Raw genomic sequence first — 27,863 nt, 5'->3', positions numbered from 1 at the left:
TAACCAGCGGAGATTCCAACATGAAGATTCAGATTACTGTGTACAGATGGAAACACAATTTGAACACTTGAGCTTAGAGTCAAACTTATAAAAAACAAAACAAAACAGGAGGTGTTCATTGTCTATCACGCCATGCAGCAGATGATAAAATCAATTGCAGAGGGTATTGACTTACTTTGAGATCTAGGGGTCTTTTAGGGGCTACTAACAAAAAAAAAAGGCCCTGTTCCCAAACGTCTTCATGGTTAGGTAGGCAGGTAAGTAGGTAAGTGTGCCTTTGTGTGTGTGCACACATGAATCCATGCAGACAGCAGTTTCCTTAGGTAATATCCATTTCTAAGCCACATTAGAACTGCCGGGAGCCCCAACTTGTCTTCCAAACCTCAGAAGGCCCAGAGAATCATAAAGAAAAAACGGACATTGTTTCTTCACCAAAGGAAGTGGGGCACTCTCTATTCCTTGGATCATGTTAATGACTAAATTGAACTGGGCCACAGTGTTTCTCAAAAAAGACTTACACATTCCCTAAAGAACATGAGTCCCAGGCAAATCTTTCAAAGACATAAACTATTTAAAAAAAAAAGGATTAATAATGTAATAGTAATTTTTATTCATAAAGCCTGACTAGTGGTTCAATAAATTGAATAGCACAAAGCCAGAAGCAATCAGCCTGGTGACGATGAGTAAAGAAGCCAGGGAGGGCAACAGCTTCATCCTGGTTGGTTCTGCTGGCCTAGGAGGAGCAGAAAGCCTGTGGCATCTCTGGGACCTGTTCTCTACACAACTTACTTCAGGACTTGCCCCCTTCTCTACTGGGTGTCCCTAGTGCCCCATGATGAGCAAAGTAGCTAGGCACATGCTCAGGGAAAAACCAGAGCACACACCAGCCTCACTGCTCTCATCAAGTTCCAGCCCAACCTTCTTGTCCATTTTGAGCCAGGCCACGGTGTCCTTGATCGTGTACTGCAGTCCAAAGAACCAAGTTTCCCGAAGCCCCAGGGTCCGGCACACCAAGTCAAACAGGTCCTTCCCTTTCCACTTCATCTGCAATATAACAGACCAACAGGGAGGGTATTGTGAGCAAAAGTCATAATCCGCTTGAACAAAAACCTTTTCTCTGCACTTCCTGCTCGCGGGTTCTAAAATGTGGGGATGACACTAAGATGGCTGATGAGCACAGAATTCCTAAATAATTTTAAAGCTTCCTACACAAACCGTGAGTGGGAAAATACCAATTAGAGCTTAATGGCTTAATCACTGCAAAGCATACACAATACCTCCCTTGGACAGTTCCTTACAGATCTTAATATCCCCAAAGCTGCTAATTTAGGAAAGCTGGTAAATAAGCATCCTCATTTAGGAGAGTCTAGCCTCTTGAGTTAACCCAGGGAGATGGCTAGCTTCTAGGACATTAATTTCTTTGAGACTTTGTCGTTGATTTTTTTTTTTTTTTATCATGACACTGTCCTTTGATAAAAAGCTACTGGGTTTTTGTTTTGTTTTGTTCTGTTTTAAAGACTAGTTTTACTGGAAGTTTTTTTAAAAAAGCAACAGAGGGGAGTAACTTGTAACTGAAGTCATAAATCACGCACAAAAAGAACCATTAGCTACCAGTCAGCCCAACCACACATCTCTCCTATCCTGATGCGTAACTGAGGCCAAAGGAGAGGTGACTCAGCCACAGTCACACGGAGCAATTTCAAACTCTTGGTATCTAAACCCAGGGGATGAACAGACACCAATATACTGCAGCACGCTTATCCTACAGTTTCACTTTCTGAAAGGACCTAAAGCAATGGCTGCTAAACCCTTTTCTCAGCTTTTCAATCTGAGAAAATGGAAAAGCAAGTTCAACATCTTAATGAGAGAAGAAAAGGCCCAGCCGCTTAGTAAATGTTGCCACCTTGTGGCTTCCAAGTTAAATCACCCAGGATGTCCCACACTAGCCCCCTAGCTGGGCTCACCCCCCAGCCTCATCACACCCTCCCCCCTGCATCTGGTGGACATTCAGATATACACCGGGCACAGTTGTGAGCACATGAGACACATCCCAGAGATGGAGGTCAAAGTAAGAATAATTTGGGGATTCAAATGCAAAATCGCCAGACACAGGAAGGGCAAGACCACTCGACTGCAGAACCATCTGTCCTTCTCCTGCCCTCATTAGAAATCTTCTCCCAATGTCCTGGCACACGGAAGATGCATAATGAAAAGGAAAGGGAGAAAATTTAGGGTTTAGAGACATGTTATAAAAGCAAGAAGGAAAAACTAAGTTAGACCTCTGATAACTGATTGGCTTTTGCTAAAACCTGATTGTACAGAGGATTTTTCAACTAGGCCTTCTATTTTTAATATATATGAATGAACAGTGTGTTCTCTACGAGGTACTCAACAGGAAAGCCCAACCCTTCTCTGTGTTTACAGTCAAAGAGCAAAGTAGCAAGCTAGATGGAAGGGCACCAAAACCGCAGCAGACAAGTGGCTGAGATACGAATTGGCTTTTGTCCTTTACTGGGGCCATTTCTTCTGTCTGCCCTTCCAGCTCTGCCCCATCACCTCTCCGGGACTTTGGTGAGGCCCCTGGAACACTCCAAAGGTTGAGGTCTTCAGAAATGATTTTGAGGGCGCCTGGGTGGCTCAGTCGGTTAAGCGACTGCCTTCGGCTCAGGTCATGATCCTGGAGTCCCTGGATCGAGTCCCGCGTCGGGCTCCCTGCTCGGCAGGGAGTCTGCTTCTCCCTCTGACCCTCCCCCCTCTCATGTGCTTGCTCTCTCTCATTCTCTCTCGCAAATAAATAAATCAAATCTTTAAAAAAAAAAAGAAATGATTTTGAGTAGAATAAAATTAAATGACAAGTTTTATTAAAAAAAAACAACATGATCTCCTTCCCCTTCTGTAAGGCTTACTAAATGTTTGTTGGCACATGCATTTCTCCAGTCTGACAATAGCACAAAGGGTTTCTTACTTTATTTTTTTTTTAAGATTTTATTTATTTATTTGAGAGAGAGAGACACAGTGAGAGAGGGAACACAAGCAGGGGGAGTGGGAGAGGGAGGAGCAGGGCAGGGAGCCCGATGTGGGGCTCGATCCCTGGACCCTGGGATCATGACCTGAGCCGAAAGCAGACGCTTAACGACTGAGCCACCCAGGCGCCCCACAAAGGGTTTTTTAATTCAAGGCAGGTTTTTAATTCCTACAGGCAGACTTTACTGAAGAAATGTTACTTTGGAAAACTAGAAGCCTCGGGATGCTTATTATCCTCCTGTCTCTATTTTAAGCCAGTACACAGTATATAAATTATAAATGACTACCTTTCTACAAGATAATGTAACGCTAAAGAACAGATATTAACTTGGAGAAGTGAAATACCCAAGGGCCAGGAAGATCACAGCATCGATTCCCAGGCTGCCATAACTCCCGGCCACGGAGGGGCCGTCCACAAGCTGGACGTGCAGTGCATCTGAACCAAAGCTGCGAAGAGGATGATGAGCGAATTTCTTGACTTTGGGGGAGTTTAAATTCTCAAGCATAGTATCATATTAATGCAGTTTTCCTGTATTCCTTTCTACTTCTTTGTTTTTAAAATGCAAAACGAGGGCGCCTGGGTGGCTCAGTTGGTTGGGCGACTGCCTTCGGCTCAGGTCATGATCCTGGAGTCCCTGGGTCGAGTCCCGCATCGGGCTCCCTGCTCGGCGGGGAGTCTGCTTCTCCCTCTGACCCTCCCCCCTCTCATGTGCTCTCTCTCTCCTCTCATCCTCTCTCTCAAATAAATAAATTAAAAAAAAAATCTTTTAATAAAAAAAAAAAAAAGCAAAACGATCCTTGCCAAATGGGAATAGACAATGTCTTTGGTTCCCAAGAAGCTTGCAATAAAGTGAGGAGGGGGGGGGGAGTCTCAAACCAATTCAGAATGCCCTATTCAAGATTCTTAACTTTGTAAGGATCATAGAATGTCAGAGTCAGATGTGAGCCAGAGTAACTACCTACTGTAGACCCTTCCCTTTAAGTATAAATAAGGAAACTGAGTCACAGATTCTTTGGCAGCTTTCTGAATCAGACACTGTCCTGGTGATCTAAGGTAGGCAACCCCTTCAGTTCCTCAATGGCCTCTTTTCCTGCTCTGAGGGCTTCCATTTGTCTTGCTCTATACCAGCACTCCCCAACCAACTTTTCCAGTAAGAAACTGATGTCATAATACTTCTCTTGCCCTGAAACCAAACCCATTCTTGGAAGAGCCAGATATTGCTCCTTTACAGCTCAATGTGAATTAAAGCCTCTGCTCCCTCTCTTTCAATAAGCACTACAGAGCACATCCTATGTGCCCAATGTCAGACACGGAGAATGCAAAATGGTGGACTCGTGGTCCCTGTGGGAGACATAAGCAAGGACCTAAGTCAGAAAAGGCTTTAGGGGCGCCTGGGTGGCTCAGTCGTTAAGCGTCTGCCTTTGGCTCAGGTCATGATCTCAGGGTCCTGGGATCGAGCCCTGCATCGGGCTCCCTGCTCAGTGGGGAGCCTGCTTCTCCCTCTCCCACTCCCCCTGCTTGTGTTCCCTCTGTGTCTCTCTCTGTCAAATAAATAAATAAAATCTTAAAAAAAAAAAAAGAAAAGGCTTTAGAGAACAAGTGAGAGTTAGATGAAGGAGGGAAAGAAAGAATTCTAAAAAAGAAAATCATGGGCGCCTGGGTGGCTCAGTCGTTGAGCATCTGCCTTCGGCTCAGGTCATGATCCCAGGGTCCTGGGATCGAGTCCCGCATCGGGCTCTCTGCTTGGCGGGAGGCCTGCTTCTCCCTCTCCCACTCCCCCTGCTCGTGTTCCTGCTCTCACTGTCTCTCTCTCTGTCAAATAAATAAACAAAATCTTTAAAAAAAAAAAAAAAAGAAAATCATGATATCTACAGTGAAATGCAAGTCATCTGGTAGAGCTGAGACAAACACCCTGAACCTCAAGATGGGGTGTGGTGGGAATGTGGCGCCATGTGGGGGCCAGGGGGCTCGCCATGGAGTCCTTGAAGACTCTTAGGAAGAAGAGTGATGGGATCAGATCAACATTCTAGAATATGTTTCCATCAACAGGGCAGAGAATGGGTTGGAGAAAAGGAGCCTGGAATCAAGAAAAGCAGAAAGGAGGCCAACTCCCACCTTGAAGAAGGCAGTGGGAGAGAGAGAAGACAGCCTGAGAATTGGAAAGGAGGCAGTCACAGAGCTGACTCCTGAGTGCTGGTAGGGACTGAGGAGCAAGAATGAAGAGTGCCACCTGCATTTCTAGTTTGAGTACCAGGTGGTTCCACTAGAGGAGAGATGGCAGACAGGAGGAATAGATGAGCAACTAAGTGTTAGGATAAGTTAAAGTGCTGGAGGAAACCAGGTAGAGATGTTCTAAATACATTTGATTTAAACTCTTATTAGCTCTATTTATAAAAGAAGATGCTCTAACATTAAGTAATTAAGAAGTTTTTCTTTTGGGTTAAATCTAACCTCCAGCATGTTGTGTACCTACATGAGGTTCTATTTTTCAACATGCCCTTCTCCAAGTGTATGAGCCTTGCTTAGTCCTAATTTGGGCCTCTGCTTCTTTACAAACAAGAACCACTGGTCACAGTTGCTCCAGGTGGTTCCCATGACACTCTGTGAAGGGAGGTCTTGGGTTGTGAATGGGCTTCTCTGGTGCCAGCTGACTCACCAGAATGTGACCATGCCCATCTTTATAGTTTTATCAGTGACCCACTGCGTTGTGCTGATGCTGTGACGTGACCTGAACGTCTGAATGTCTCCCAAGATTGTAGGCGCCACAGAGCAAGAGCAATATCGGTTATCTCTGTTGCCCACAGTGCCCAGGTGACTTTGTACATACAAGACACAGCAAACAATGGCCGTCTAACAGAAGACTTGCCTACTTCAAAAACCCAAGTCTCAAAAACTTTAAGCAAAATTAGCCCCCATTATGGGTGCCTGGGTGATGTAGTCGGTTAGTGTCCAACTCTTGATTTTGGCTCAGGTCTTGATTTCAGGGTCATGAGATTGAGCTCTATATCGGGCTCCATGCTGGGCGTGGACCTGCTTAGGATTCTCTCTCTCCCTCTCCCCTTGCCCCTCCCCCCATTCCCCTCCTTCCCAGCTCACACACGCTCTTGCTCTCTCTCAAAAAAAATAATCCGGGACAGGGCACCTGGGTGGCTCAACCATTAACCATCTGCCTTCGGCTCAGGTCATGATCCCAGGGTCCTGGGACCGAGCCCCGTATCGGGCTCCCAACTCGGCGTGAAGCCTGCTTCTCCCTCACACTCTCCCTGCTTGTGTTCCCTCTCTCACTATCTCTCTCTGTCAAATAAATAAATAAAAGCTTTAAAATAATAATAATAATAATCTGGGGCGCCTGGGTGGCTCAGTCAGTTAAGTGTCGCCTTCGGCTCAGGTCATGATCCCAGGGTCCTAGGATCAAGCCCCACATCAGGCTCCCTGCTCAGTGGGGGGCCTGCCTCTCCCTCTCCCTCTGCCCTTCCCCCTGCTTGTGCTGTCAAATAAATAAATAAAATCTTTTTTTAAAAAAGGATTTAAAAAAAAATCCTTCAACAAATACTTGGTGAACACACATTGTGTCCAAGCACCACCCAAGGTGCAGGAGATAGAGAGAAAGAAGACGGTTTCTGTTCTTACAGAACAGGACTAGGGCATTAGTCAATCAGGAACAGATAATCACCTCCCTCACCCTACACACAATAATCAACTCCATGTGTGGTTTCCAGTGCTACAACACTTGTGAGTGCCACACAGGGACCCTCAGAGGCTGTAGGGACCCCTCAGAAGGGACCCTCTATCCTGGAGGGGTGGGAAATGGTATCTAAATCTACTCTTATGGTGGGAAAGAGGAGCCAAGTGAAGACCAGGCTTGAGGAAGGAGCGAGCAGGGTAGTGTGTTCCAGGCACAGGCAATAGGTCTAGAGGCAAAAAAGCTCAGATGGGGGTGCCTGGCTGGCTCAGTCAGTGGAGCCTGCGACTCTTGATCTCAGGGTTGTGAGTTTGAGCCCCACGTTGGGTGCAGAGATCACTTAAATAAACTTAAAGGAAAAAAACAGCTTAGATGGTCCTTGTAGGAAATGAAAGCATTTATAATTAAGTTTGGTGAATATTGCCGTGCTTCCAAAAGGACCAAAACTACCACCTAAAACCAATTCTTTGTCAACAAACTCCACCTCTCTCATTTTAACCACAGAAAGTATTATCTACTTAGTAGAAGAAGAAGTACTTTCTTCTACTAAGAAAGTAGTTATCTACCAAAAAGTTATTCAGGTGATTGTTTTCTCCTTTTTTCTTCCCAAGGATGGAATATAACCATATCTATTCTAGATACAAGGGAGAGAAAAATAATTACCTAAGGTGGCTACCTCTGTACACTAGGGTTTAATTCTTTCCAGGAACCAGTCTAAGAGGCATAGATAGGTGACAGTTACCTAAACATCAGTATGAATCTCAGCACTGTCACTGTGTGACCTTGGGCAAGTTATTAAATTTCCTTGTGCTTCGCAAAGGGGATGATAAACAGACCCTGTCTTAGCAGACTGATCTAAGGATTAAGTGCATTAATATATTTTAAAAGCCTAAATACAGGGCGCCTGGGTGGCTCAGTTGGTTAGGCGACTGCCTTCGGCTCAGGTCATGATCCTGGAGTCCCGGGATCAAGTCCCACGTCAGGCTCCCTGCTCAGCAGAGCATCTGCTTTTCCCTCTGACCCTCTCATGCTCTCTCTCTATCATTCTCTCTCTCTCAATAAATAAAAATCTTTAATAAAAAAAATAAAATAAAATAAAAGCCTAAATACTTTAGTAAATATAGTGCCCAGCCCACAGTAAATACTCAATAAAGGGTGGTTATTATTCATTCGAACCCCTCCTCCTCTCCTTACATTCTCAAGTGGTGCCGTGTGAAGCCTCCCGGTCCTTTCACTCCATGGATGATGGATGACAGATCAGAAAGGACACCATCAATTCTCATCGAGCTAACCATGCTATCACTCATTTGACAAACATTTATTGAGCACCCACTACGTCCTAGTCATTGTGCTCGGCACAAGAGATAAATGATGAGTTCAGGACAAGACACTGTCCCCATTCATGTCTGACAGGGAAGACAGGTAGGTAAATGGATCACAAAAACGCACCCTGGTAAATGGTAACAGAATAGAGTGCTGCGGGAACACAGCTCAGGCCTGGGGGGTGGGGTCAGGGGCTTCAAAGAGGAGACACTGTCTGAGCCGGGTTTTGGGAGCCAGGCAGCAGTTGGTACCCTGGTGAAGGGGCTAAAGAAAGGGAGGTCATGCCAGCCGGAGGGAACAGCATGTCTGCCGCTCGGGTCCAAGCTGTTGCAAAGTGAAGGAATGTTCTTTGCATTTTTCTAGTATCTGACAAGCAGCATAATTACCCTATCTGCAGTACTGAATGTTCAATGCGGTACTGAAAACGCAGCTTCAGCCCGATGTATGTGACACTTCGGACTCTCCACAAGTTGACGGGGAACCACGCCGCTCGGTCCCAGCTTCCGAGTGGTCATGCATCCCCTGACAACACCTGCCAGATCTCCAAGGAGCCAGGCCAGGGGGATGAGTCTCATGTTTATTTTTTTATTAAAATATTTCCTTTTCAGGGGCGCCTGGGTGGCTCAGTCGGTTAAGCGACTGCCTTCGGCTCAGGTCATGATCCTGGAGTCCCGGGATCGAGTCCTGCATCGGGCTCCCTGCTCGGCAGGGAGTCTGCTTCTCCCTCTGACCCTCCTCCCTCTCATGCTCTCTGTCTCTCATTCTCTCTGTCTCAAATAAATAAATAAAATCTTTAAAAAAAAATAAAAAAAAATATCTCCTTTTCTGATACCTGTTAGCACGTAAGCCTTTCGGGCTTGGCACTTAAACTACTTAAAGGACTTTTTGTTAGGGTTTGTCATTTTTCCTGAACAGACTGCCAAAAATAGAACCACTCCTGGTTCTGCTTAAGTGTCACTGAGGCCCATGTCTCTCCACCTGGCCCAAGTGTTCAAACTGCTCCGCGCACACCACCACGGCTCCACACCTCATCTCAACCTACTGGAGAGGAGGGATGCTCACAGGCAGATGATCATTTTGCAGACAGGAAAAGAGAGGTGCCGGGAGTGAGAAAGGTGATTTGCGGGAAGAAGAAAAGCAGGAGGGGGCGCAAATCTGGACTCCACGGTGTGTAAGCTCCTGCTCTGCAGGCCTCGTCCTCGAGGTGCCCTTCAAGCGGGAGGGGGCTAATGGTGGGAGCCTGGAAGTACAATGCTTCTCGCTTTGTGGCTCTTACTTTAACAGGCTGCAGTGCCATTTCATAGATATATACTCGAGCCTCTATCAAAGATAGATGCGTCTGAACTTTATAAACAGGACTAAGTGTTGTCAGCTTGTTATTTTTCGTAGGCGCTGGATTTATGAGCTTTACCCAAAGTGAAGTGCTTGTAATTTATCAACCTAAAATGTTTTAAGTAAATAGCACTAAGCACTCACCGTCCGCGGCAGGAACAGAGCACTTTTCTGTTGTAGGAAGCAACTGGCACCAATAAACTAGAGTGCTGACTGGGGTCTATTAACCGGGGAAACGTTATGAATAACATCCACAACAGTCATCTTACAGTTGGCCACGTTTAGACTCACAGCCCTAAAACTACCATTTGTTTTTTTTTTACTTCCAAGCCTTCACACTGCATTTCTCCCACTGCTTTCCTTGGGCCATGCAGCCATCAACAATCGAATCCCTCCCCCTTACTGATAGAACCAGGGAGGGTCAGTAGGAAACCAGCCAGCCACATGACGGGAAAAGGCCATAGCTAGAACAACTAGACTAAATGACAACGTTCTTGAAAAAAGAGAATCACCTTTGGCCACCATATGTGAAATGCCCACGAATTAGACCACAGAGAAACTTCGACTTTACAGAGGAGACTCAAATCTGGAAAAAGCTACCAGAGAAACAACATTCCATTTCATAGAGGTCTGGGGGACTAGATTTTTCAGCCACACAAGGAATGCTATTCGATTAGCTGTCTACTCCACAGAAGATGAAAGAGAACAGACAAACCCAGCATTCACTTATTAGCATTTAGCTCACAAGCTGCCCTAGCATTTGCCATAAAAATTGTCAAGAGGTTGGGGCGCCTGGGTGGCTCAGTTGGTTAAGCGACTGCCTTCGGCTCAGGTCATGATCCTGGAGTCCCGGGATCGAGTCCCGCATCGGGCTCCCTGCTCGGCGGGGAGTCTGCTTCTCCCTCTGACCCTCCCCCGTCTCATGCTCTCTGTCTCTCATTCTCTCTGTCTCAAATAAATAAAAAAAATCTTAAAAAAAAAAAAAAAAATTGTCAAGAGGTTAGCCCCCTTACAGATACAGCAATGAAGGAACAGTGTCTCTCTGGGCTCAGGACATGTACCACATGTTTACCACTATGTCAGAAACGGAAAACCAAGGATGACTGTGATTTCCCTTCTCAGTATTTATCCCTGACTGACTTCTACAGTCATGGCTGGCCTACAAGAACCGGTTTACAAAAGTCTAGAAAATTTAAGATGTTAACCTAAATACAACTTTTATTTAACCATTTTGGGAAAAAAAAAAAAAAACCTAGATGCCGAATACTTCTATTTACAAGATAAACACAATGGAAAAAGTTACAAAAAGGATTTTGCTGTGCAGTAAGTGAATAATGAGCTCCATTAAAATCTATTCTGGTAATCAAAGAGGATAAAAAAGTATAGTAACGCAGGGGTAAAGCCGACACGCCCCAACTCAGGGTGTGGTATCCCCACACCACAGAAGCGGGGTCTTATGTCTCATGAGCCAAAATTGCAAAACTATCAAGCCGTGTCCTGTCACAGGTAAAGGACACCCCAAGCCTAGTCAGCCATTATTTCCCAACACAGGGGAAAGGGGGATCCTCCAAAAAAAGAGACTAACTTCTCTACTCTACCAATCACAACCCCTACATCCCTCATCTAAATCTGGGCAAAAACCTTCTCTTTGCAAAAAACCCCACCTCCAACCTCTTGCCTGTCAGTTTCTGCCTTAATCAACCACAGCCAGTAAATTTCCTCGCCCAGTCCTCCAATCATCTGTTGTTTGCCAAATCTATTTAAATTACTGGTTTCACGGCCCTCCACCAATTACTTCCTTCCTCCAACCAACTACCCTGCTTGTCACAACCCAGCCTGTGCCTTCCCAAGTCAGCAAACCATCGTGCTTCCATTTATCCAGAACCAGATCCTTCTAAAGTCCGTTCCTTTACCTCACCACTGTCCCCTTCCCCCGTCCAAATCCAGGTAAGTGAGTCAGTAGGTACTTTACATACACAGGAAATGTGTTTGTCTTTCCCCAAGATTCCTGTCTTTCCTCCAATCTTGCAGATCACAAAGTCCTTGAAGGCAAGGATTACTATGCACACACCACACAGACACACACACTTTTAAGGCTCCCAGAATCCGAGCAGGTGCTGCATAACCTGTGGCCACTCTGTAAGTGCTTCTGGTTGGCTGATGATGTTGATGGTGATGATGATGATGATGATGATGATGACCAGATGAGGATTCTGGGTAGATTCTAGTCGTCTAAGTAACGATTGCAATGAAGAAGCAAGAATATATGACAGTCCGTATTAAAATTCTAATTGCATAATTGGGTCTTAAGGTATGTATTTTCCCCCTTTGGTGACACACACTGATTTCTTCTCTCTAAAAATTCCTTGGCAAGGAAATCCAAATCTCAGGGATCCAACCAAGAAAAACTTCCACAGAACAAAAGAAACTGGTAAGAAACAAATCACAACACCTCAGGAAGCCACAAAATGGAGGTTTTAAACTCTCAATCTTTCAAAACTAAATGAATGATAGTTTTCTAGGGGGAAAAAAGAAGTCCTTATTTTTGTAGCTTCTGGCATGTTTTCTGCCACAATAGAGAGAGCAGTGAATCCAGAGAGGGGATCTGGATCCTAAACTCCCTCCCTCTACTGCACACACAAGCCTATATATAACCCTGAGTGAGCCACACAACTCCACTGGGCCTCGGTTTCTTCTTCTGTCAATCTCTTATGCCCCGTGCAAGGCCCCGATTTTATGATGCTATGAAAAAAGATGAGGCGTTTCAAAGTCAGCTGACAGATGACAGAGCAAAAAGAAACCATACAGTTATGGAGCTATAAAAGCAATACAGTCCCCCAAAGCAAAGAAGACAATCTCTGTCTTTGGAATTTAGCTCACAACATGAGAGCAATCATAGCCTTGTCAAATAGCTGTAAAACACCCAAACCTGCTGTGTTGGGAAAGTCACTTAACCTCTCTGGGTCTCAGCTTCCACAATCATCAAGTGGTCTTTGAGGATTAACACCCTCTGAGTCTATGAGCTTGAGATGGTTTTGTATAAGCCATGTAGCACTTTTTCTACTGCTATAATAATTTTCTCTTTTAAGATTTTATTCATTTATTTGAGAGAGAGAGAGCAAGTGAGAGAGAAAGCAAAAGCAGGGGGAGGGGGAGAGGGAGAGGGAGAAGCAGATTCCCCGCTGAGCAGGGAGCCTGATGTGGGGCTGGATCCCAGGACATGACCCGAGCCGAAGGCAGACGCTTAACCGACTGAGCCACCCAGGCGCCCCAATAATTTTCTTTTAATCCTTTAACATTGCATTCTATATCTTAAAATGATTTTTCAGGCATGTAAATAACACTTAACATCTAATTTATGTGTGCTTTCTACCTGCTTCTTCCTTACTCAGGTCCTGCTACTGCTACTGTGTTCCTTACTCCCAATAATCAGGAGCTGACTGTATTAATAATAAACTCTCTAATGTAACAAAAGTGGTCATTGTAATGTTGCTGAGAAATAATCTTCTTTAGCACCTAACACACTGTTGATATTCAGCAAATAATAATCACAAATGTTGAAATAATAATTCCACAGAGAGCTACAAATAGGAAACAATTGTAAATTCAGTGCAGGTAGACAGAGAGCTAAATTTTAAATGTCTAAATATGAGGTAACTAGCAGACCGAAATACAACCCATGACTAAGTATTATCCAATTGATTAACTCCTCCTGCCCTGGACATCACAAAAATTACAGTTTGTATTTTAAAAAGCACATTGTTGGGGCGCCTGGGTGGCTCAGTCGTTGGGCGTCTGCCTTCGGCTCAGGTCATGATCCCAGGATCCTGGGATCGAGCCCCGCATCGGGCTCCCTGCTCCGCGGGAAGCCTGCTTCTCCCTCTCCCACTCTCCCTGCCTGTGTTCCCTCTCTCGCTGTGTCTCTGTCAAATAAATAAACAAAATCTTAAAAAAAAAAAAAAAAAAAAAAAAAAAAAGCACATTGTTTCAAAAAAATTCCCAGCAAAACAGAGCTAGAGCATTACTCCATTCATGCAAACCAGCTCATGAAGAACCCCAACTCTAGCCTGGAAGGAAATAAACATTAGGGTTCTGTTTCTAGCCTGACCTTTTAATTCAGTTTCATAGTCATCAGTGATGATGACACTGGTTTAACAACACTGGAAGGATTAGGTATGAGTGCACAGGGCTGGTAAACATGTCTGCAGATGGATAAGAACTACTGTGGGTTGTAGATTTCTTTAACATATTTATGAGACTGATTTAATCTCCAGTCAATCTCCAGTCAATACACTAGATAAAGACACTGCTGCTGAATTTAAAACTCCAGATCAGTTCAGATAAGTTTAGTAATGACTCTGGGCTTCAGTTTTAAGTTTTATCTGAAAGTCAAATTATCAAAACAACTAAAACCAGGAGATTAAAACTGGCAAGGTGGACTGGGAAACCATAAGTAACGTAACTCCCTAAAAGAGAACTTTTGTGAATTTTCCAACGCTCAGTCCAAATTTGGCAAAGAAGCAAAAAATCGAACGGTAGTGAGGGCTGGAAGAGGAAAAGGACCCAGTGCCTTTAGAAATGATGTGCTCTGACCCCACCTAGTGGCGGCTGGAGTGATTTCTAAACACCTTGAGTCCGCACTAGTGACTGAAGATTTGATTCGAGATTTTTTTCACCTGAGGTCAGCACTAGTTTGGTAATAAATTTTTACGTGCTAAAAATGTACTAAAACATGTGGATTTAGAATCTAAATTAGACAAAGCACAGACAGGAGGATGGAACACATCATCCTGTAACAAACCAGAGAAGCCTCATCACCAGCTGGCTAAAAAGATTAGCAGCTCTGAGAAAACTCAATTCTGGGTTTTTAAGACTTCAAATGCCTTTAACTTCTAAAATTAAAAATAAACAAGCACCAAAAATGTTCTTGGACAAGAATGCAAAACTAGCATGAATAATTGGGAGAAGCCATCAAAAACAAAGAAAAGAGAAAAATGACACACTGGGGACAAAAAAATAGGGAATGAAAATGGCAGAACTCAGAAGAAAATCCTGCTGTCACAGTGGACATCAAGCTAAACAGACATCAATTACAAAGAAGATCCTTAAACAGAAATATGGTGTAAGATACAGCTCATTATATTTAGACTAACTAGAGAGTCCAAGAGCCTACAATTGCAAAGGCATGGATAAACTGAAGAGGAATCAAAGAAAACGAAGATGATTAAAGAAGAAAATTCATAGTGCCTTCTAGCATGAGACCCTTCTGCTTTACTCCCATACTCCCATCTCATGATAACATGAGAAGATAGTATTTACCAAGTGCTCACTAGGGTTAGGCCCTGGGCTAAGTGCCCATTAAAGGTCCACTTCATTCACACCTTAAAACAATTCTATATGAAAAATACTATTATTCTCCTTATTTTATAGATGTGGCAACTGAGGCTTCGAGAAGTAAGTCCAAGATCACTCAGGCCACAGGTGGCAGCGGTAGGACTTTCACCCACACCAACTTACCCCTTCTACTGGGGTACCAGCTCTTGTTCCCTAAGCAATATCCTTCCTGTCCTCGAGCAGATTTTTTTCACACCTAAAAGCTCAAATCCTGAGATGGTTTCTTACCTAAGAAGGAAATATGAAAGGGGGGGCTGTGCAATGAGCTTCTTCTGCGCAGATCACCTAAAATAGGATGTTAATGCAGAGGGCCTTTGAAATCAAGTTCTTTCCTCTAATTTTTCAGACTAAGAACTAAGGCCTGGAGTGGAGGAAAGAAGAGACATGCCCAAGATCACACAGAGGAGCTCTGCCTAGAAGCCAGGGGTTGTTCAAACACCAGCTCAGGGCTCTCAATGGTTTTATACAAGTAACACCCTGACTATACACCTGGACCAGACACAGGAAAGTGCGCTGACCTCCTGAGCCCAATGCTGGCCAGGCTTGACCCAAACTGCTGCTTGGCTGGCCTTGCAGCCTGAGGACTGGCTCTAGACCTTGGTACCTCCTGAAACTTAGGCCTTGTAGTTCCCTGCTCATTCTTTGTCACAGAAGACCCTGATCCCTGGCCTCATCCTCCTAGTGCCCAGGCCTTTGGATTCAGTCTAGTTTTGTCCCAGGCCCCAACTAATTCAAGTTTAGGCAAGATACCGGGCCGAGAGTGGTTAAGATTTTTTTTATTTATTTATTTGACAGAGAGAGACACAGCGAGAGAGGGAACACAGGGGGAGTGGGAGAGGGAGAAGCAGGCTTTCCGCCAAGCAGGGAGCCCGATGTGGGGCTCAACCCCAGGACCCTGGGATCATGACCTGAGCCGAAGGCAGACGCTTAACAACTGAGCCACCCAGGCCCCTGAGAGTGGTTGTCTTCTAATCGGGCTCCTTGTTTCCAAACTCTTCCAAACCCCACTCCCACACATTTCAAATCATTCTGCATGGAGACCACTTTAAATTACTCTCCTAATAACCAACCTCAAAGCTCCCCACTGCATTTGATGAATACAAGCTCCTTAATCTGGCCTTCAAAGGCCTCCAGTATCTGTCCTGAATCTGTGAATTCAAACACATCTCTCTCTCCCTTCTCAAACCACAGGATTCCCATCCACTGCCTTTGCTCAGGCCACGTCCATTGATCCACTGACAGGAACACTCTTCCCCTTCATCTGTGGACACAAACCTGCCTTTAAATCCCGGAGGCAGGTGTTCCCCATTCACCCCACTGCATGGTTTTTCCCTCTCTCTCTCTCTCAACAGGAACACACCCTCATTTGATATAGACTGCTAGATAGATACAGATAGCCAGACTCCTTTGCATTATCTTTTCATGTATATCCTATTTCTCTAACCAGATTATGAGCATCCTGGAAATCTGGGACCTTCCCTCTTAAACATCTTTCTGTGTGCTCTAATGCCTTAAATATTGGCTGTTCCAAACCTGAACTGCAGGGTGGACAGGGGATGGAAAAGGAGGTGGATTTCAAAGAGGTTAGATCACTAACTTTTCAAAGTACACGAAAAGGCCGCAGAATAGAGAGGTTAATCAATTGCTATTTATGTGGACACACCAAATATTAAGAGAATATCAGGCTGAATATAGGGAAGAATATTCAGAACACAAAGCTTATTAAATATGCAACCAGAAAATACTTAACTGTTGCAAAATAAGCTTCATTTTAAGCCAAAGGCAAGGAATTCCAAGTAGGATCATGGCAAGTGAAAAGGATTCACTTACGGAAAATGTCCATTTGATTCAAAGGCAAACTAGACACCGAGGCAATGCATCAGAGGTCATCAGTCACATCATCCACCAGCCAAAATTTAAGCCCACTAGCAAGTTCACAAAATGGTTTTGAAATGGTATCTTACACCAAATGCAATAAATAAAATAATGCCATAGACAAATGGCTGAGTTAGGAAGTTCTTTGTAAGATCTCTTATTTCTACTTTCTTTTTGTAGTTTACCAAGTACCAAATTTCTCTCCAGGTTTCTATTTCTTTCCTTTTTTCTACTTGGAGCTTCCCACGTGGGTAGCATAGCTTAACAGAAAGAGAGCCAGGCTGGAAGACAGATGACCTGGGTTTGAATCTCAGCCCTATCACTTGGTAGCTATGTGGTAGTCTTGGGCACAAAGAGAGGGCAACACTTGAGCAGAGCCTAGACAGAGAATGAGAACATCTGTGCCAACAGACAAGTGAGAAAGGCATTCTATGCAAAGGCACAACAGTATGAAAAGAACTTGGTAGTTTTCAGGAAGAGCAACCAGGACAACAGACCCAGAGCAAAAAGGGAAAGTGAGGAAGTGCAGGAGAGCCTGGAAAAGGGAGCCAAATGATGAGAGGCCCTGGATTTACTTCCTTTTATGTAACAACCTGTACATGGAACTTACCCGTGTCAGATGCTAGTCTAAGTACTTTACCAATAATGACTCAGTTTTAATCCCTGTAACAACCCCTTGCAGGAAGAATTATTACACTCCCCATTTTACAGATGAGAAAACAGGCACCTGAAGAGGATTAAGGAACCTGTCTAAGGTCGCTGAGCTGGTTAGGGCAGAGCCAGGGATCAAGCTCCCAAGACCAAGCTCTCCCAAGACTCTCATAACCTCTAGGCTGTGCTGCTTCAGAGCCCAGACAGTAAACTGGAACTTGAGCTCAGACCTCTCCAACTGACTTGAAAGCCTCATTGTGAGGTCCAAATAAGCAACTGCTAGCCTCATTGCTCATTATTGAGATTCTCCCACTGCCTAACAGTCCCTGTCCTCTTCTTTCTCTTTCAGAATAGACAGTGGCTCTGCTGGGACTTTAAGCAGGCTATGTACCCTGCTGGAGCCTCCAATTCCCACTCTGAAAATGAAGCCAATGACAAGACCTCCATCCTAACTACGTCTTGATCGCTGCTAGGTCCACGTGGGTCCTCAGTAAATACCTGTTGAGTGAATAACTGAATGAGTCTCTGTTAAGTACCGAATGAGATAGTACATTTAAAGCATTTAGCATGGTACCTGGCACACAGTAACTGTTCCTCCCTAATCCTTCCTCCTACAAAAGAGCAGACATGGGGGCCAGCAGATGGCAGCACTAGCCAGTATATGCCCTGCTTCCTTCTCCCTTCACCAGCACAACTGCATCCAGCATTCACCGGACTGCCCACGTCCTAGATCTGCAGACCCAGGCCATCAACGGGCACTGCTTAAACCCCATGGGAGAACCCAAAGATAAGGCAGAAACCATCTTTCTTCTGAAATAAGAAAAGAAGCTCCTCAGTGCCCTCATATAGAGTCCCATTATCATATACAACTAGCAATGAAAAGACCACCACTGCCCTCTGGAACTGTGCATCCTAGAAGGGAGGCATTTGCCTAAATCTTGAGGTGTCTGGGTTGTAACATCTTACTGAAAACACCAGGGTCGTTCTTTCTGTTTTCCCCTTTCAAAAGGTGCTACTTTATGTCCACTTGTATGTTGGAATGATCTGTAATATTGGTGTTTAACCCAATCATAATCCCACTTGGGTATGTGAAAACATTTGGGATGTCAATCAACAGAAGGAGGCTTTGTTTCCAATATAAGATGGTATTCGAATCTCTCACAACTCAATTTTGAGAAATTTTTCATATTTGGCTCTTCTCACCGATAGATTGAATTATTAGAGTAAAATTCCAGCCCAGATAAGAAATAACATAACCGTTTAGCCTCCTGGCAAATTACATTCAGCGCCCACTTTCTCAAAATGACAAGTATCAAATCTTTCAAGTGGAAAAATCCTCTGAAACAGCAAGCCAATTGTGCATTGCAGCAAGTAGTGCAAGGAATAGATTTATTCCCCATCTCTGCAGCAGAACGGCCTGAACTTATTAGCATAAGGTAACAGGATTCATATGTTAACTACCACTCATGCTGAAATTGAGCCCTTGGACCACCTACCTTTAACCTCAAAAAAGTCAAGAATTCCTCAAGTACCAACTCTCCTTTTCTTCCTCTTTTTTTTTTTTTCAAAATGCATCGCCATCTCCTTGCATTAGCACCTTTCTCAGTTAATGTACAACATAAAAACAGCAAGAAAAACTGATAGTTTCTCAGAGCTCTATCATCATAAATCAAACTATTACTTTTTTAACAGATTATTTGAACATACTCGTTTACAAACAGGCATTTACACTGAAAAGTCAATGAAATGCAACGGCTTGACAAATCACAACAGGGCAGTAACCATGGTGACCTGAGCCTCCTACTTTAGGCCAACTATAGCTCCTTCTAGTTCTTCCTTTCTGCCTGGCACTATGTATTCCATGAATCCTTATAAAACCTTGCAGGGCCAAATAAATAAGTAAATAAAAAAAATAAATAAAACCTTACAGGGTATTATTAGTTCCGTTTTACTGATGTGGAAACTGAGGTCCGAAGAACTTAGGTATCTTATCCAAGCCAGAAGTAAAGTTAGCTGGAATTCAAGCCCAGGTCTATTTTATTTCAAAGCCTATGCACTTTCTACTAATGCTTTGCTACTCAAAGTGGGGTCCCTGAACCAGCAGCACTGACATCATTTGAGATTTGAGAATGTTAGAAAACATAGAAAAACAGAAGCAGAATTCTCATTTGATCAAGATCCTAGGTCATTTACCGACACATTGAAGTTTGACAGACTCTATGCTATACCATTCTGCCTCTCTGAATATCACTACTCTTATCTTCTTCTATAAATCAGGTTCTCAATACGGTGGCAGGGAGAGGGGGAGAAGGAAGGGTGCTTCCCCCCCAGGGACACTTGACAACGTCTGAAGACATTTTTGGTTGTCTCAACTGGGAAGGTGGGGAGGTGCTACTGGCATCTAATGGATAGAGTCCAGAGATGCCTCTAAACATCCTACAATAGGCCGGCCAGCCCCCACCCTAACAAAGAATTATCCAGCCAAAATGTCAATAGTGCCAAGGTTGAGAAACCCTGCTATAGCTGATTATATTGTACATCTTCTTTAGGTCTGGGGTCTGTTTAAAGAAAAAAGAAGAGATTTTCATGGTAGAATTGTGGCTGAAGAAATCTCATACAAAATCCCTCTACGTACCAGTCAGTCTCTCATAATCTCTCACAACATTTACCAAATAGAAAAACTTAGATCAGGGCGGGCACCTGGCTGGCTCAGTCTTGATCTCAGGGTTATGAGTTTGAGCCCCACATTGGGTATAGAGATTACCTTAAGAATAAATACATACATACATACATACATACATACATAACTTTGATAGGGGATCAGCAAACTACGGCCCACAATACAAACCTAATTCACCCCCTATTATTGTGCAATCTGAGAGAGTAATTTTTCCATTTTTAAATGTAAATTTTAAGTTTTTTATTTTTTAATTTTTTTTCAAGATTTTATTTGAGAAAGAGCGAGAGAGAGAGAGAAAAAGAGAGACAGCACAAGCATGGGGAGCAGGCAGAGGGAGAGGGAGAAGCAGACTCCCAGCTGAGCAGGGAGCCCAACTTGGGGCTGGATCCCAGGACCCTGGGATCATGATCTGGGCCAAAGGCAGATGCTTAACCGACTGAGCCATCCAGGCGCCCCTTAAATATCAATTTTTAAATAACATTTCATCACTTCTAAAAATTGTATGACATTCAAATTTCAATGTTCACAGTTTTATTGGAACAAAGTCATGTCTTTTGTTCCCATTTCATCAAAGGCTGCATCTTCCTTAACATAGCCTGAGATATAATTCACATACCTTAAAATTCACCTATTTAAAGTGCACAATTCGGGGCACCTGGGTCACTCAGTCAGTTAGGTGTCTGCCTTCAGCTCAGGTCATGATCCCAGGGTCCTGGGATAGAGCCCCACATCAGGCTCCCTGCTCAGTGGGGAGTCTGCTTCTCCCTCTCCCTCTGCCTCTCCCCCTGCTCATGCTCTATCTGTTTCAAATGAATAAATAAAATCTTTTAAAAAGATTTTATTTTTAGATAATCTCTATATCCAACATGGACCTTGAACTCACAACCCCAAGATCAAGAGTCAAATGCTCCACTGACTGAGCCAGCGGGTGCCACCCCTCCTTTATTTTTTTCAAGATTTTATATTTTGAAGTAATTTTAAATTTACTGAAAAGTTGCAAACACAGGATATATTTCTTTTTATTTCTTCCTTTCCAATATGAGCGCCTTTTATTTCATTTTCTTGCCTAATTGTCCTGGCTAGAACTTCTAGCACATTGTTAAGTAGAAGGGGCAAGATAGGGGCACCTGGATGGCTCAGTCGGTTAAGCATCTGCCTTTGGCTCAGGTTGAGATCCCAGGGTTCTGGGATCGAGTCCCACAGTCCCATGTTGGGCTCCCTGCTCAGCAGGGAGTCTGCTTCTCCCTATGCCCCCCGCCCAGCTCGTGCTCTTTCTCTCTCGCTCTCTCTCAAATAAATAAAATTTTTAAAAAATAAGTATTTTTGCTTCCATATTTTTTTAAGTAATCTCTATACCCAGTGTGGGTCTGGAACTCACAACTCTGAGATCAAGAGTCACATGACCTACCAACTGAGCCAGCCAGGCACCCTGTTTTGCTTCCATATTCATAAGAGATCTTAGTCTCTAGTTTTCTTGTGATAGTTTTGTTTGGTTGTGGTATCAGGGTAATGCCAGCCTCATAAAATGAGTTGGGAAGTGTTCCTTCCTCTCCTATTCTTTTGGAAGATTATGTGAAGAATTAGTATTAATTGTTTTTGAAATGTTTAGTAGAATTCAGTAGTAAAGCCATTTGGGCCTCTGGTATGTAGAGCCTAGACATTTCTTTGAGGGTATTTTTATTACTGATTTAATCTCTTTACTGGTTATAGGTCTGTTCAGATTGTCTGTTTCTTCTTGAGTCAATTTTGGTAGTTGGTGTCTTTCCAGGAATTTGTCCATCTCATTTAATTTATCTAATTATTTGGTGTACAACTGTCATTTTACTTTTTTCCATGTGCTTCATGTCTTTTTTGTTTCTCCATTCCTCCTTTACTACTTGTTTTTACATTAGGTGAATATTTTCTAATGAAGCATTTACATTTATTTAATGATTTCTTCATCATACTTTTTAAGTGTTTTGGGGAATTTTTTTAGTCGTTGCTCTAGGGTTTACCAGATAATCGTATCAGAATTAGCTTCAGATTTACACTAGCTTAATTCCAGTGATACATACATCCTATGTATCTATATAGAGATCCTATATCTATATATACCCACATATCCTTTCCCTTTCCACCTTTTTTGTAGACTATTTTATATATATATATCAAAATTATATATATACTATATACATATATATTAAAATTACAAACCCAACAATACATTGTTGTTATTACTTTACCACCTGTGGTCATTTCCTCAGCCCATTACAGCTTTGCTTCCATCCACCTCCTTTGTGCTGTTATTGGCAAGTATACTACACATATATTACGTTTGTATGTTATAGGCCCAACACTACATTATATACGTTATTTTATACAATTGCTTTTTAAATCAGTTATAAGAAGAGAAAAATACTCATTTCTGTCTTTTATAATTGTATAATTACCTTTCCCAGTGCTCTTTTTTTTTTTTTCATGTAGATTTGATTACTGTCTGAGGCCATTTGCTTTTGGCCTGAAGAACTTTCTTTAGTATTTCTTGTAAGGCAGGTCTTTGAACAACATCTCCAATTTGCATGTACCTGGGAAAGTCTTTATTTCACCTTCATATTTGAAATAGCCACTTTGAAATACCCAGCTGTGCTGGATACAGGATTCTTAATTGACAAGTTTTTTCTTTGAGCACTTAGTATGTTATCCCACAGCCTCTGGCCTTCACAGTTTCTGCAGAGAAGACAGCTGTTCATCTTATTGGAGTTTCCTTGTATAAGTCCTTTTTCTCTTGCAGCTTTCAAGATTTTCTCCTTGTCTTCGACTTTCATCATTTTTACTGTTTCTATTTGTGGATCTCTTTGTATTTATCCTCCTTGAAGTTTATTGAGCTTCCTGAATATCCAGGCTATTGTTTTTCAACAAATCCAGAAAGTTTCAGCTACTATTTTTTTTTTTAAAGATTTTATTTATTTATTTGAGAAAGAGAATGAGAGAGAAAGCACATGAGAGGGGGGAGGGTCAGAGGGAGAAGTAGACTCCCTGCCGAGCAGGGAGCCCGATGCAGGACTCGATCCCAGGACTCCAGGATCATGACCTAAGCCAAAGGCAGTCGCTTAACCAACTGAGCCACCCAGGCACCCTCAGCTACTATTTTTTTAAAATATTTTTTCTCTCTCCTCTCCTGGTATTCCCATTACACCTGTACACTTAATGATTTCCCATATTTTTCTGAGGCTCTGTACATTTTTCTTCATTGTTTTTTTCTTTCTATTCTTCGGCTTGCATCATTTCTATTATTCTATCTTCAAGCAGGCTAATTCTTTCTTCTGCCGGTTTGAATCTACTGAGCCGCTCTAGTGAATTTATTTCAGTTATGGTACTTTCCAATTCCAGGATTTTCATTCTGTTCTTTTCTATAATTCCTATCTCTTTACTGATCTTCTCTACTTGATGTGAAAATATCATTATACCTTAATCCTTTTTTTTTTAAGATTATTTATTTATTTATTTATTTGAGAGAGAGAATGAAAGACAGAGAGCACGAGAGGGAAGAGGATCAGAGGGAGAAGCAGACCCCCCACCGAGCAGGGAGCCCGATGTGGGACTCGATCCCGGGACTCCAGGATCATGACCTGAGCCTAAGGCAGTCACTTAACCAACTGAGCCACCCAGGCGCCCCTATACCTTCATTCTTTAATCATGTTTTCCTTTAGTTCTGTGAACGTATTTGTAATGGCTATTTGAAACCTTTTCTGCTAAATCTGACATCTGGTCGCTCTCACAGGCAATTTCTACTGCTAGCCTTTTTTCCATCGGATGGGTCATTTCCCTGTTTCTTTACATGCCTCATAATTTTTTTTTTTTAAGATTTTATTTATTTATTTGACAGAGAGAGAGACAGTGAGAGAGGGAACACAAGAAGGGGGAGTGGGAGAGGGAGAAGCAGGCTTCCTGCTGAGCAGGGAGCCCGATGTGGGGCTCGATCCCAGGACCCTGGGATCATGATCTGAGCCGAAGGCAGATGCTTAACAACTGAGCCACCCAGGCACCCCACATGCCTCATAATTTTTTGCTGGAAACTGGACATTTCTGGTAATACATTATCTAAATAATATAGATACCGGATTGGTTCTCCCCACCCCAGCCCAGGGCTTGTTATTGGTATTTGCTTGTTTATTTAGTGATGGGCTGGAATGTTTTAGCGAAATCTATTTCCTTCACACAGTGTTAAGGCCTATGATGTTGTTCCTCAGAGAGGCACAAATTTGGTTATGGCCACAGTCATCCTGGAGTGACAGTGGTTTTAGTAGGAGGGCTCTTTCTCTTCCCCTGATCACACCCAGCTGTTAAACTCCATTAACTGTGTTTTACTGTTCTATTATTTTCAACCATGCCTGGGGCATAACGTGCTCTACAAAATAATCCAATCAAAGGTGGCTCTTTTGAGGGAACAGTTTATTCAATCCCATGAGGGCTCTTCCCAGCCGTCTTTATCTTTGATTCTCTCCTGCCAACTAGCTGGCCTACAATTTAGGCTGTATCTTCATTAAATTCATAATCTCCTCCCAATTGCCCTTCACCAAATCCTCCAGTTTTTAAAAGTTCCCTTAGGCATAAACTTCACATTTTGTTGCAAATGAATTAACTGCCTTTGGGAAGAGAGCAGGAGCTACAGATTTTAAAGCTGCCTTCTCCCTCCAGGTAAAATCTCTGAGTCCTTGATGGAAGGGGGGGCGGGGGGGGGGCGGGCAGGGGACACCAGCCTGGGATTTTCTGTTTGCCTCCTCTGGCATGGAACCACCATTACATAAGCTGTGTCTGGGACGAGAGCAACCAGGGCCCCAGTAGTCTCAGTGTGCCATACCCAAGGCACAGCTCCCATTTTGTGAGTAGGAGCTGGATAGAAGAAGGAAGACTCAGTATTTCAACTATACACACCTGGGACTGTCTCAGCAACAAGTAGGCTTGAGACAGGATAAGAAACACTGACGTCCTGCTCCTCCTGGGAAGAAAGTAGTCTGACAGGGAGCTAGGGGTAGAGGGAGCCCTGTGTTCTGGCTTGCAGCAGTCTGGAGTGGAATCTCCACCTGGGGGAGTTGGAAGTGGGGAGGGAGGTAGTAGCCTTAATTCAAATACTATAGACTTGTCTTTCTTAGCAAATTTTCACAGATTTTCTTGAATGGATGTTTATTCATTTGATGAATGTTTGCCCTTGGGACCATTTCCAGAGGGTTTAAATAGTTAAGAGTTTTTTGGGCGCCTGGGTGGCTCAGATGGTTGGGCGTCTGCCTTCGGCTCGGGTCGTGATCCCGGGGTCCTGGGATTGAGTCCCGCATCGGACTCTCTGCTCCTTGGGAGCCTGCTTCTCCCTCTGCCTCTCTCTCTGTGTCTCTCATGAATAAATAAAAAAAATCTTTAAAAAAAAAAAATAGTTAAGAGTTTTTTGAAGTAATTTTCACCAGCCTTACAGGCGAGCACAGTCAATGACACTCCTCACGCTGTCATGCTGGCAGTGAATCCTAAGGCTGCTTTTGTGCTATAATAGTTGAGCTGAAGAGCTAAGTGGTTGTAACAGAGATCCTATGGCCTGCAAAGCTGAAAATATTTACTATGTGGCCCTTTACAGAAAAAGTTTGTCAACCCCTGACTTAGGTCACTGCTCCCAATGCTGCTGTTTCACAGACCACTTTGGACTAGCAAGGACTTAAATTACTTGAGAGGCAGTACTATTTTGGCTAAAAGCTTGACTTAAAACCCCACTTTGCCACTTACTTGATATATGGTTTGGGGTACCTACCTCACTGGGTAGTTGTGAGAATTAAATGCATGAGCGTCTGACACTTAGAATATATTCAACAACTAATAACTGTTATCATCATGATGTAAACTGCATGAAAAGTAAGTATTAGTATTAACTCTTTCTTTAAAGGCTTTTCTTCCAGAAAATGAAAGCTTTTGGAAAAGGGAAGGAAGTATAGCCTTTCCAATATACAAGATGCAACTTTTAATACCTGGGGCACATAATACTATCTAATAAAGAAGGAAAAAAAAAAAAAAAAAGCCTATAGAGCCTGACACTGAAAACCAGAATTCGCCACCACGGATGCTTCCAGCCTTTTGCAGTAACAATGAATGAAAACCTTCAGGAAGTGCTTCCAAACCCAAAAGCCCTATGAAGAAGGGGCAGCAATTATCTTTAACATGAGGATTTGGGCCTAGATGGCTCCTTCCGGTTCTGGTCGGCTCTGTCTATACTCAGGGACGGTAGAAGCTGAATCCCTCAAGCTTCCACCTCGACTGTCACCGCGGCAGGGGCGCCCCAGTTGGTGCCCGACCCACAGCAGGACCCGGAGAGCGGGGATTCCGCCGGATTCCGCCCGGCTCCCCCTTGCCACAGCCCGTCGGGGCTGCCAGCCGGTTACCTCGCAGTTGAACTCCATCTCAGCGTCCATGGTGACGATCCGCACGGTGAACGTCTTGGGCTGCTTCCTCTTGAGCGAGCTGAAGCTCATACGGGAAGCGATGGCCCCGGCCATGGCGCGGGGCTCAGGCCCGGGACCCTCGCGCCCCGAGGCCTGCGCTCCGGACCTGTTAGCCCCCCTGGAGGAGCCGCACAGGCCTCAGGGCCACCATGGTAGCCAACTGGCCGGCCTGGGAGCTCTCTGGTCGGCGCAGGCCCCCAGCGGCCAGCATGGACCGTGAGGACCCAGCCCCGGGAGCGTAAAGGGGAGTTGGGGGACGGGCCCTTACGGCCACCGGGACGAAACACTAGCCAGGACCGACGGGGTGGGCTCGGCCCGGTGCTCAGGGACTCGGGCCGGGGACGCTGGGGACGCCGGGGACGCCCCGGGACGGGGCCCCTCGACGGCAGCGGCCCAGCCCCCGCGCGCCTCTCAGCGGCCGATGGAGGTCTCGGGGCCGCGCTGCGGCCAGGCGCGCACGTGCGCGCGTGGCTGTCACCGTCCTCTCTCCGCGCGCCCGCGGGAATCGTCCCCTCCCCACAGACCCCGGCCTGCTCCCCGCCCCGCCCTCAGGCCCCCAGATCATCACACACCGCGCAACCGAACCGGCGGCTGCCGCCCGGACTCTGCCATTGGCTAAGAACCCCTAGGGAGGCGGGACTTTTCCCTCCCCCTCGCCCTACTTCAGAAAGACACCACCAATTGGAAGTTCCGCTGTGATTGGAGGCGCGGGCCTGGGCTCGGCGTTGAGTGGCCAAAGCGGCAGTCACTCCGAACGCTTTTGTTCGCATGGAGTACGCCTACTCTAGCAAGACTGGTTGAGGAATCGGAACCCGGCGCTCCTTCTCCGGGGAACCACCTAGAGGCTGGTCCCCAGTTGCGGGTGGGTCAGTGGGGGACTGAGCTTCGGGCCAAATACGCGCCGAGGTGTGGCGCCCCAGGTGTTCGGACACCCGGCGGATAATCCTCCTTGACACTTAATTGCATATACTAACCTCTGTGTTTCTCAAACTTTTAAATCATGTGGAGGCTGCTTAGGTGGCCGGCGCTCTCCTCCAGATCCTTCTGCTTCTCTTGGGGAGAAATTGTATTATTACCAAGGAAGGATAATAATTGTACCTACCTCGTGGGGTTGTTGAGGAATTTAAGGAAGTTAATACATATAAAGCTTTAGAACGGTGGCTGGCACATACTAAATTGAATCCTATGAAATTGCTGTTTTTGTAGGTAAAAAATGGTCGAAAAATGAAAGCTTTTCTCATTTTGTACTCTGACTTCCATTTTCCAACCATATATGTTTTTTCTTTATTTTTTAAGTGTCATCAAGCTATAGTGGATGTGTTGTGAGGTGGGGGAGTATATAACTTTCTGTATTTAAAAAATAAATCCTACTTTTAAATAACTCTTAATGGTTGAGTAGAGACAATTTCCTCTGTTTTGACTGAAGAGTAAGCAGTCCTTAAG

At 44.3% G+C, this 27,863-nt stretch overlaps 1 protein-coding gene across 12 annotated transcripts in view; it reads right to left on the bottom strand.

Moving 5' to 3' along the window:
* The window catches only part of NF2 (NF2, moesin-ezrin-radixin like (MERLIN) tumor suppressor), a 77,965-nt gene extending 50,999 nt beyond the window's left edge, over positions 1–26,966 (bottom strand). For 7 of the 12 annotated variants that reach the window (XR_010407447.1, XR_010407446.1, XM_054510454.2 and 4 more), the window contains exons 1-2: positions 26,361–26,964; positions 919–1,044 (exon numbers count right to left, since the gene is read on the bottom strand). Coding sequence is in view for 9 of the 12 variants with exons in the window: in XM_054510454.2 (XP_054366429.1) it covers positions 919–1,044; positions 26,361–26,474 (240 nt within the window). In the remaining 3 variants the exon portion in view is untranslated. Of the gene's footprint in view, positions 1–918; positions 1,045–26,360 lie in introns of all 12 variants that reach the window. The other 5 variants (XM_064578622.1, XM_045887365.3, XM_045887364.3 and 2 more) reach the window with 3 other exon arrangements.
* Between the last annotated feature and the right edge of the window lie 897 nt (positions 26,967–27,863).

The sequence above is a fragment of the Mirounga angustirostris genome, unplaced genomic scaffold, assembly GCF_029215605.1.
Source record: "Mirounga angustirostris isolate CCGP_5_RB_7025 unplaced genomic scaffold, mMirAng1.0.hap1 SCAF_14, whole genome shotgun sequence".
In the NCBI taxonomy this organism is placed as follows: domain Eukaryota; kingdom Metazoa; phylum Chordata; class Mammalia; order Carnivora; family Phocidae; genus Mirounga; species Mirounga angustirostris.
The sequence above is the reverse complement of the archived record's forward strand: the minus strand, read 5'-3'. Positions and strand labels throughout refer to the sequence as shown.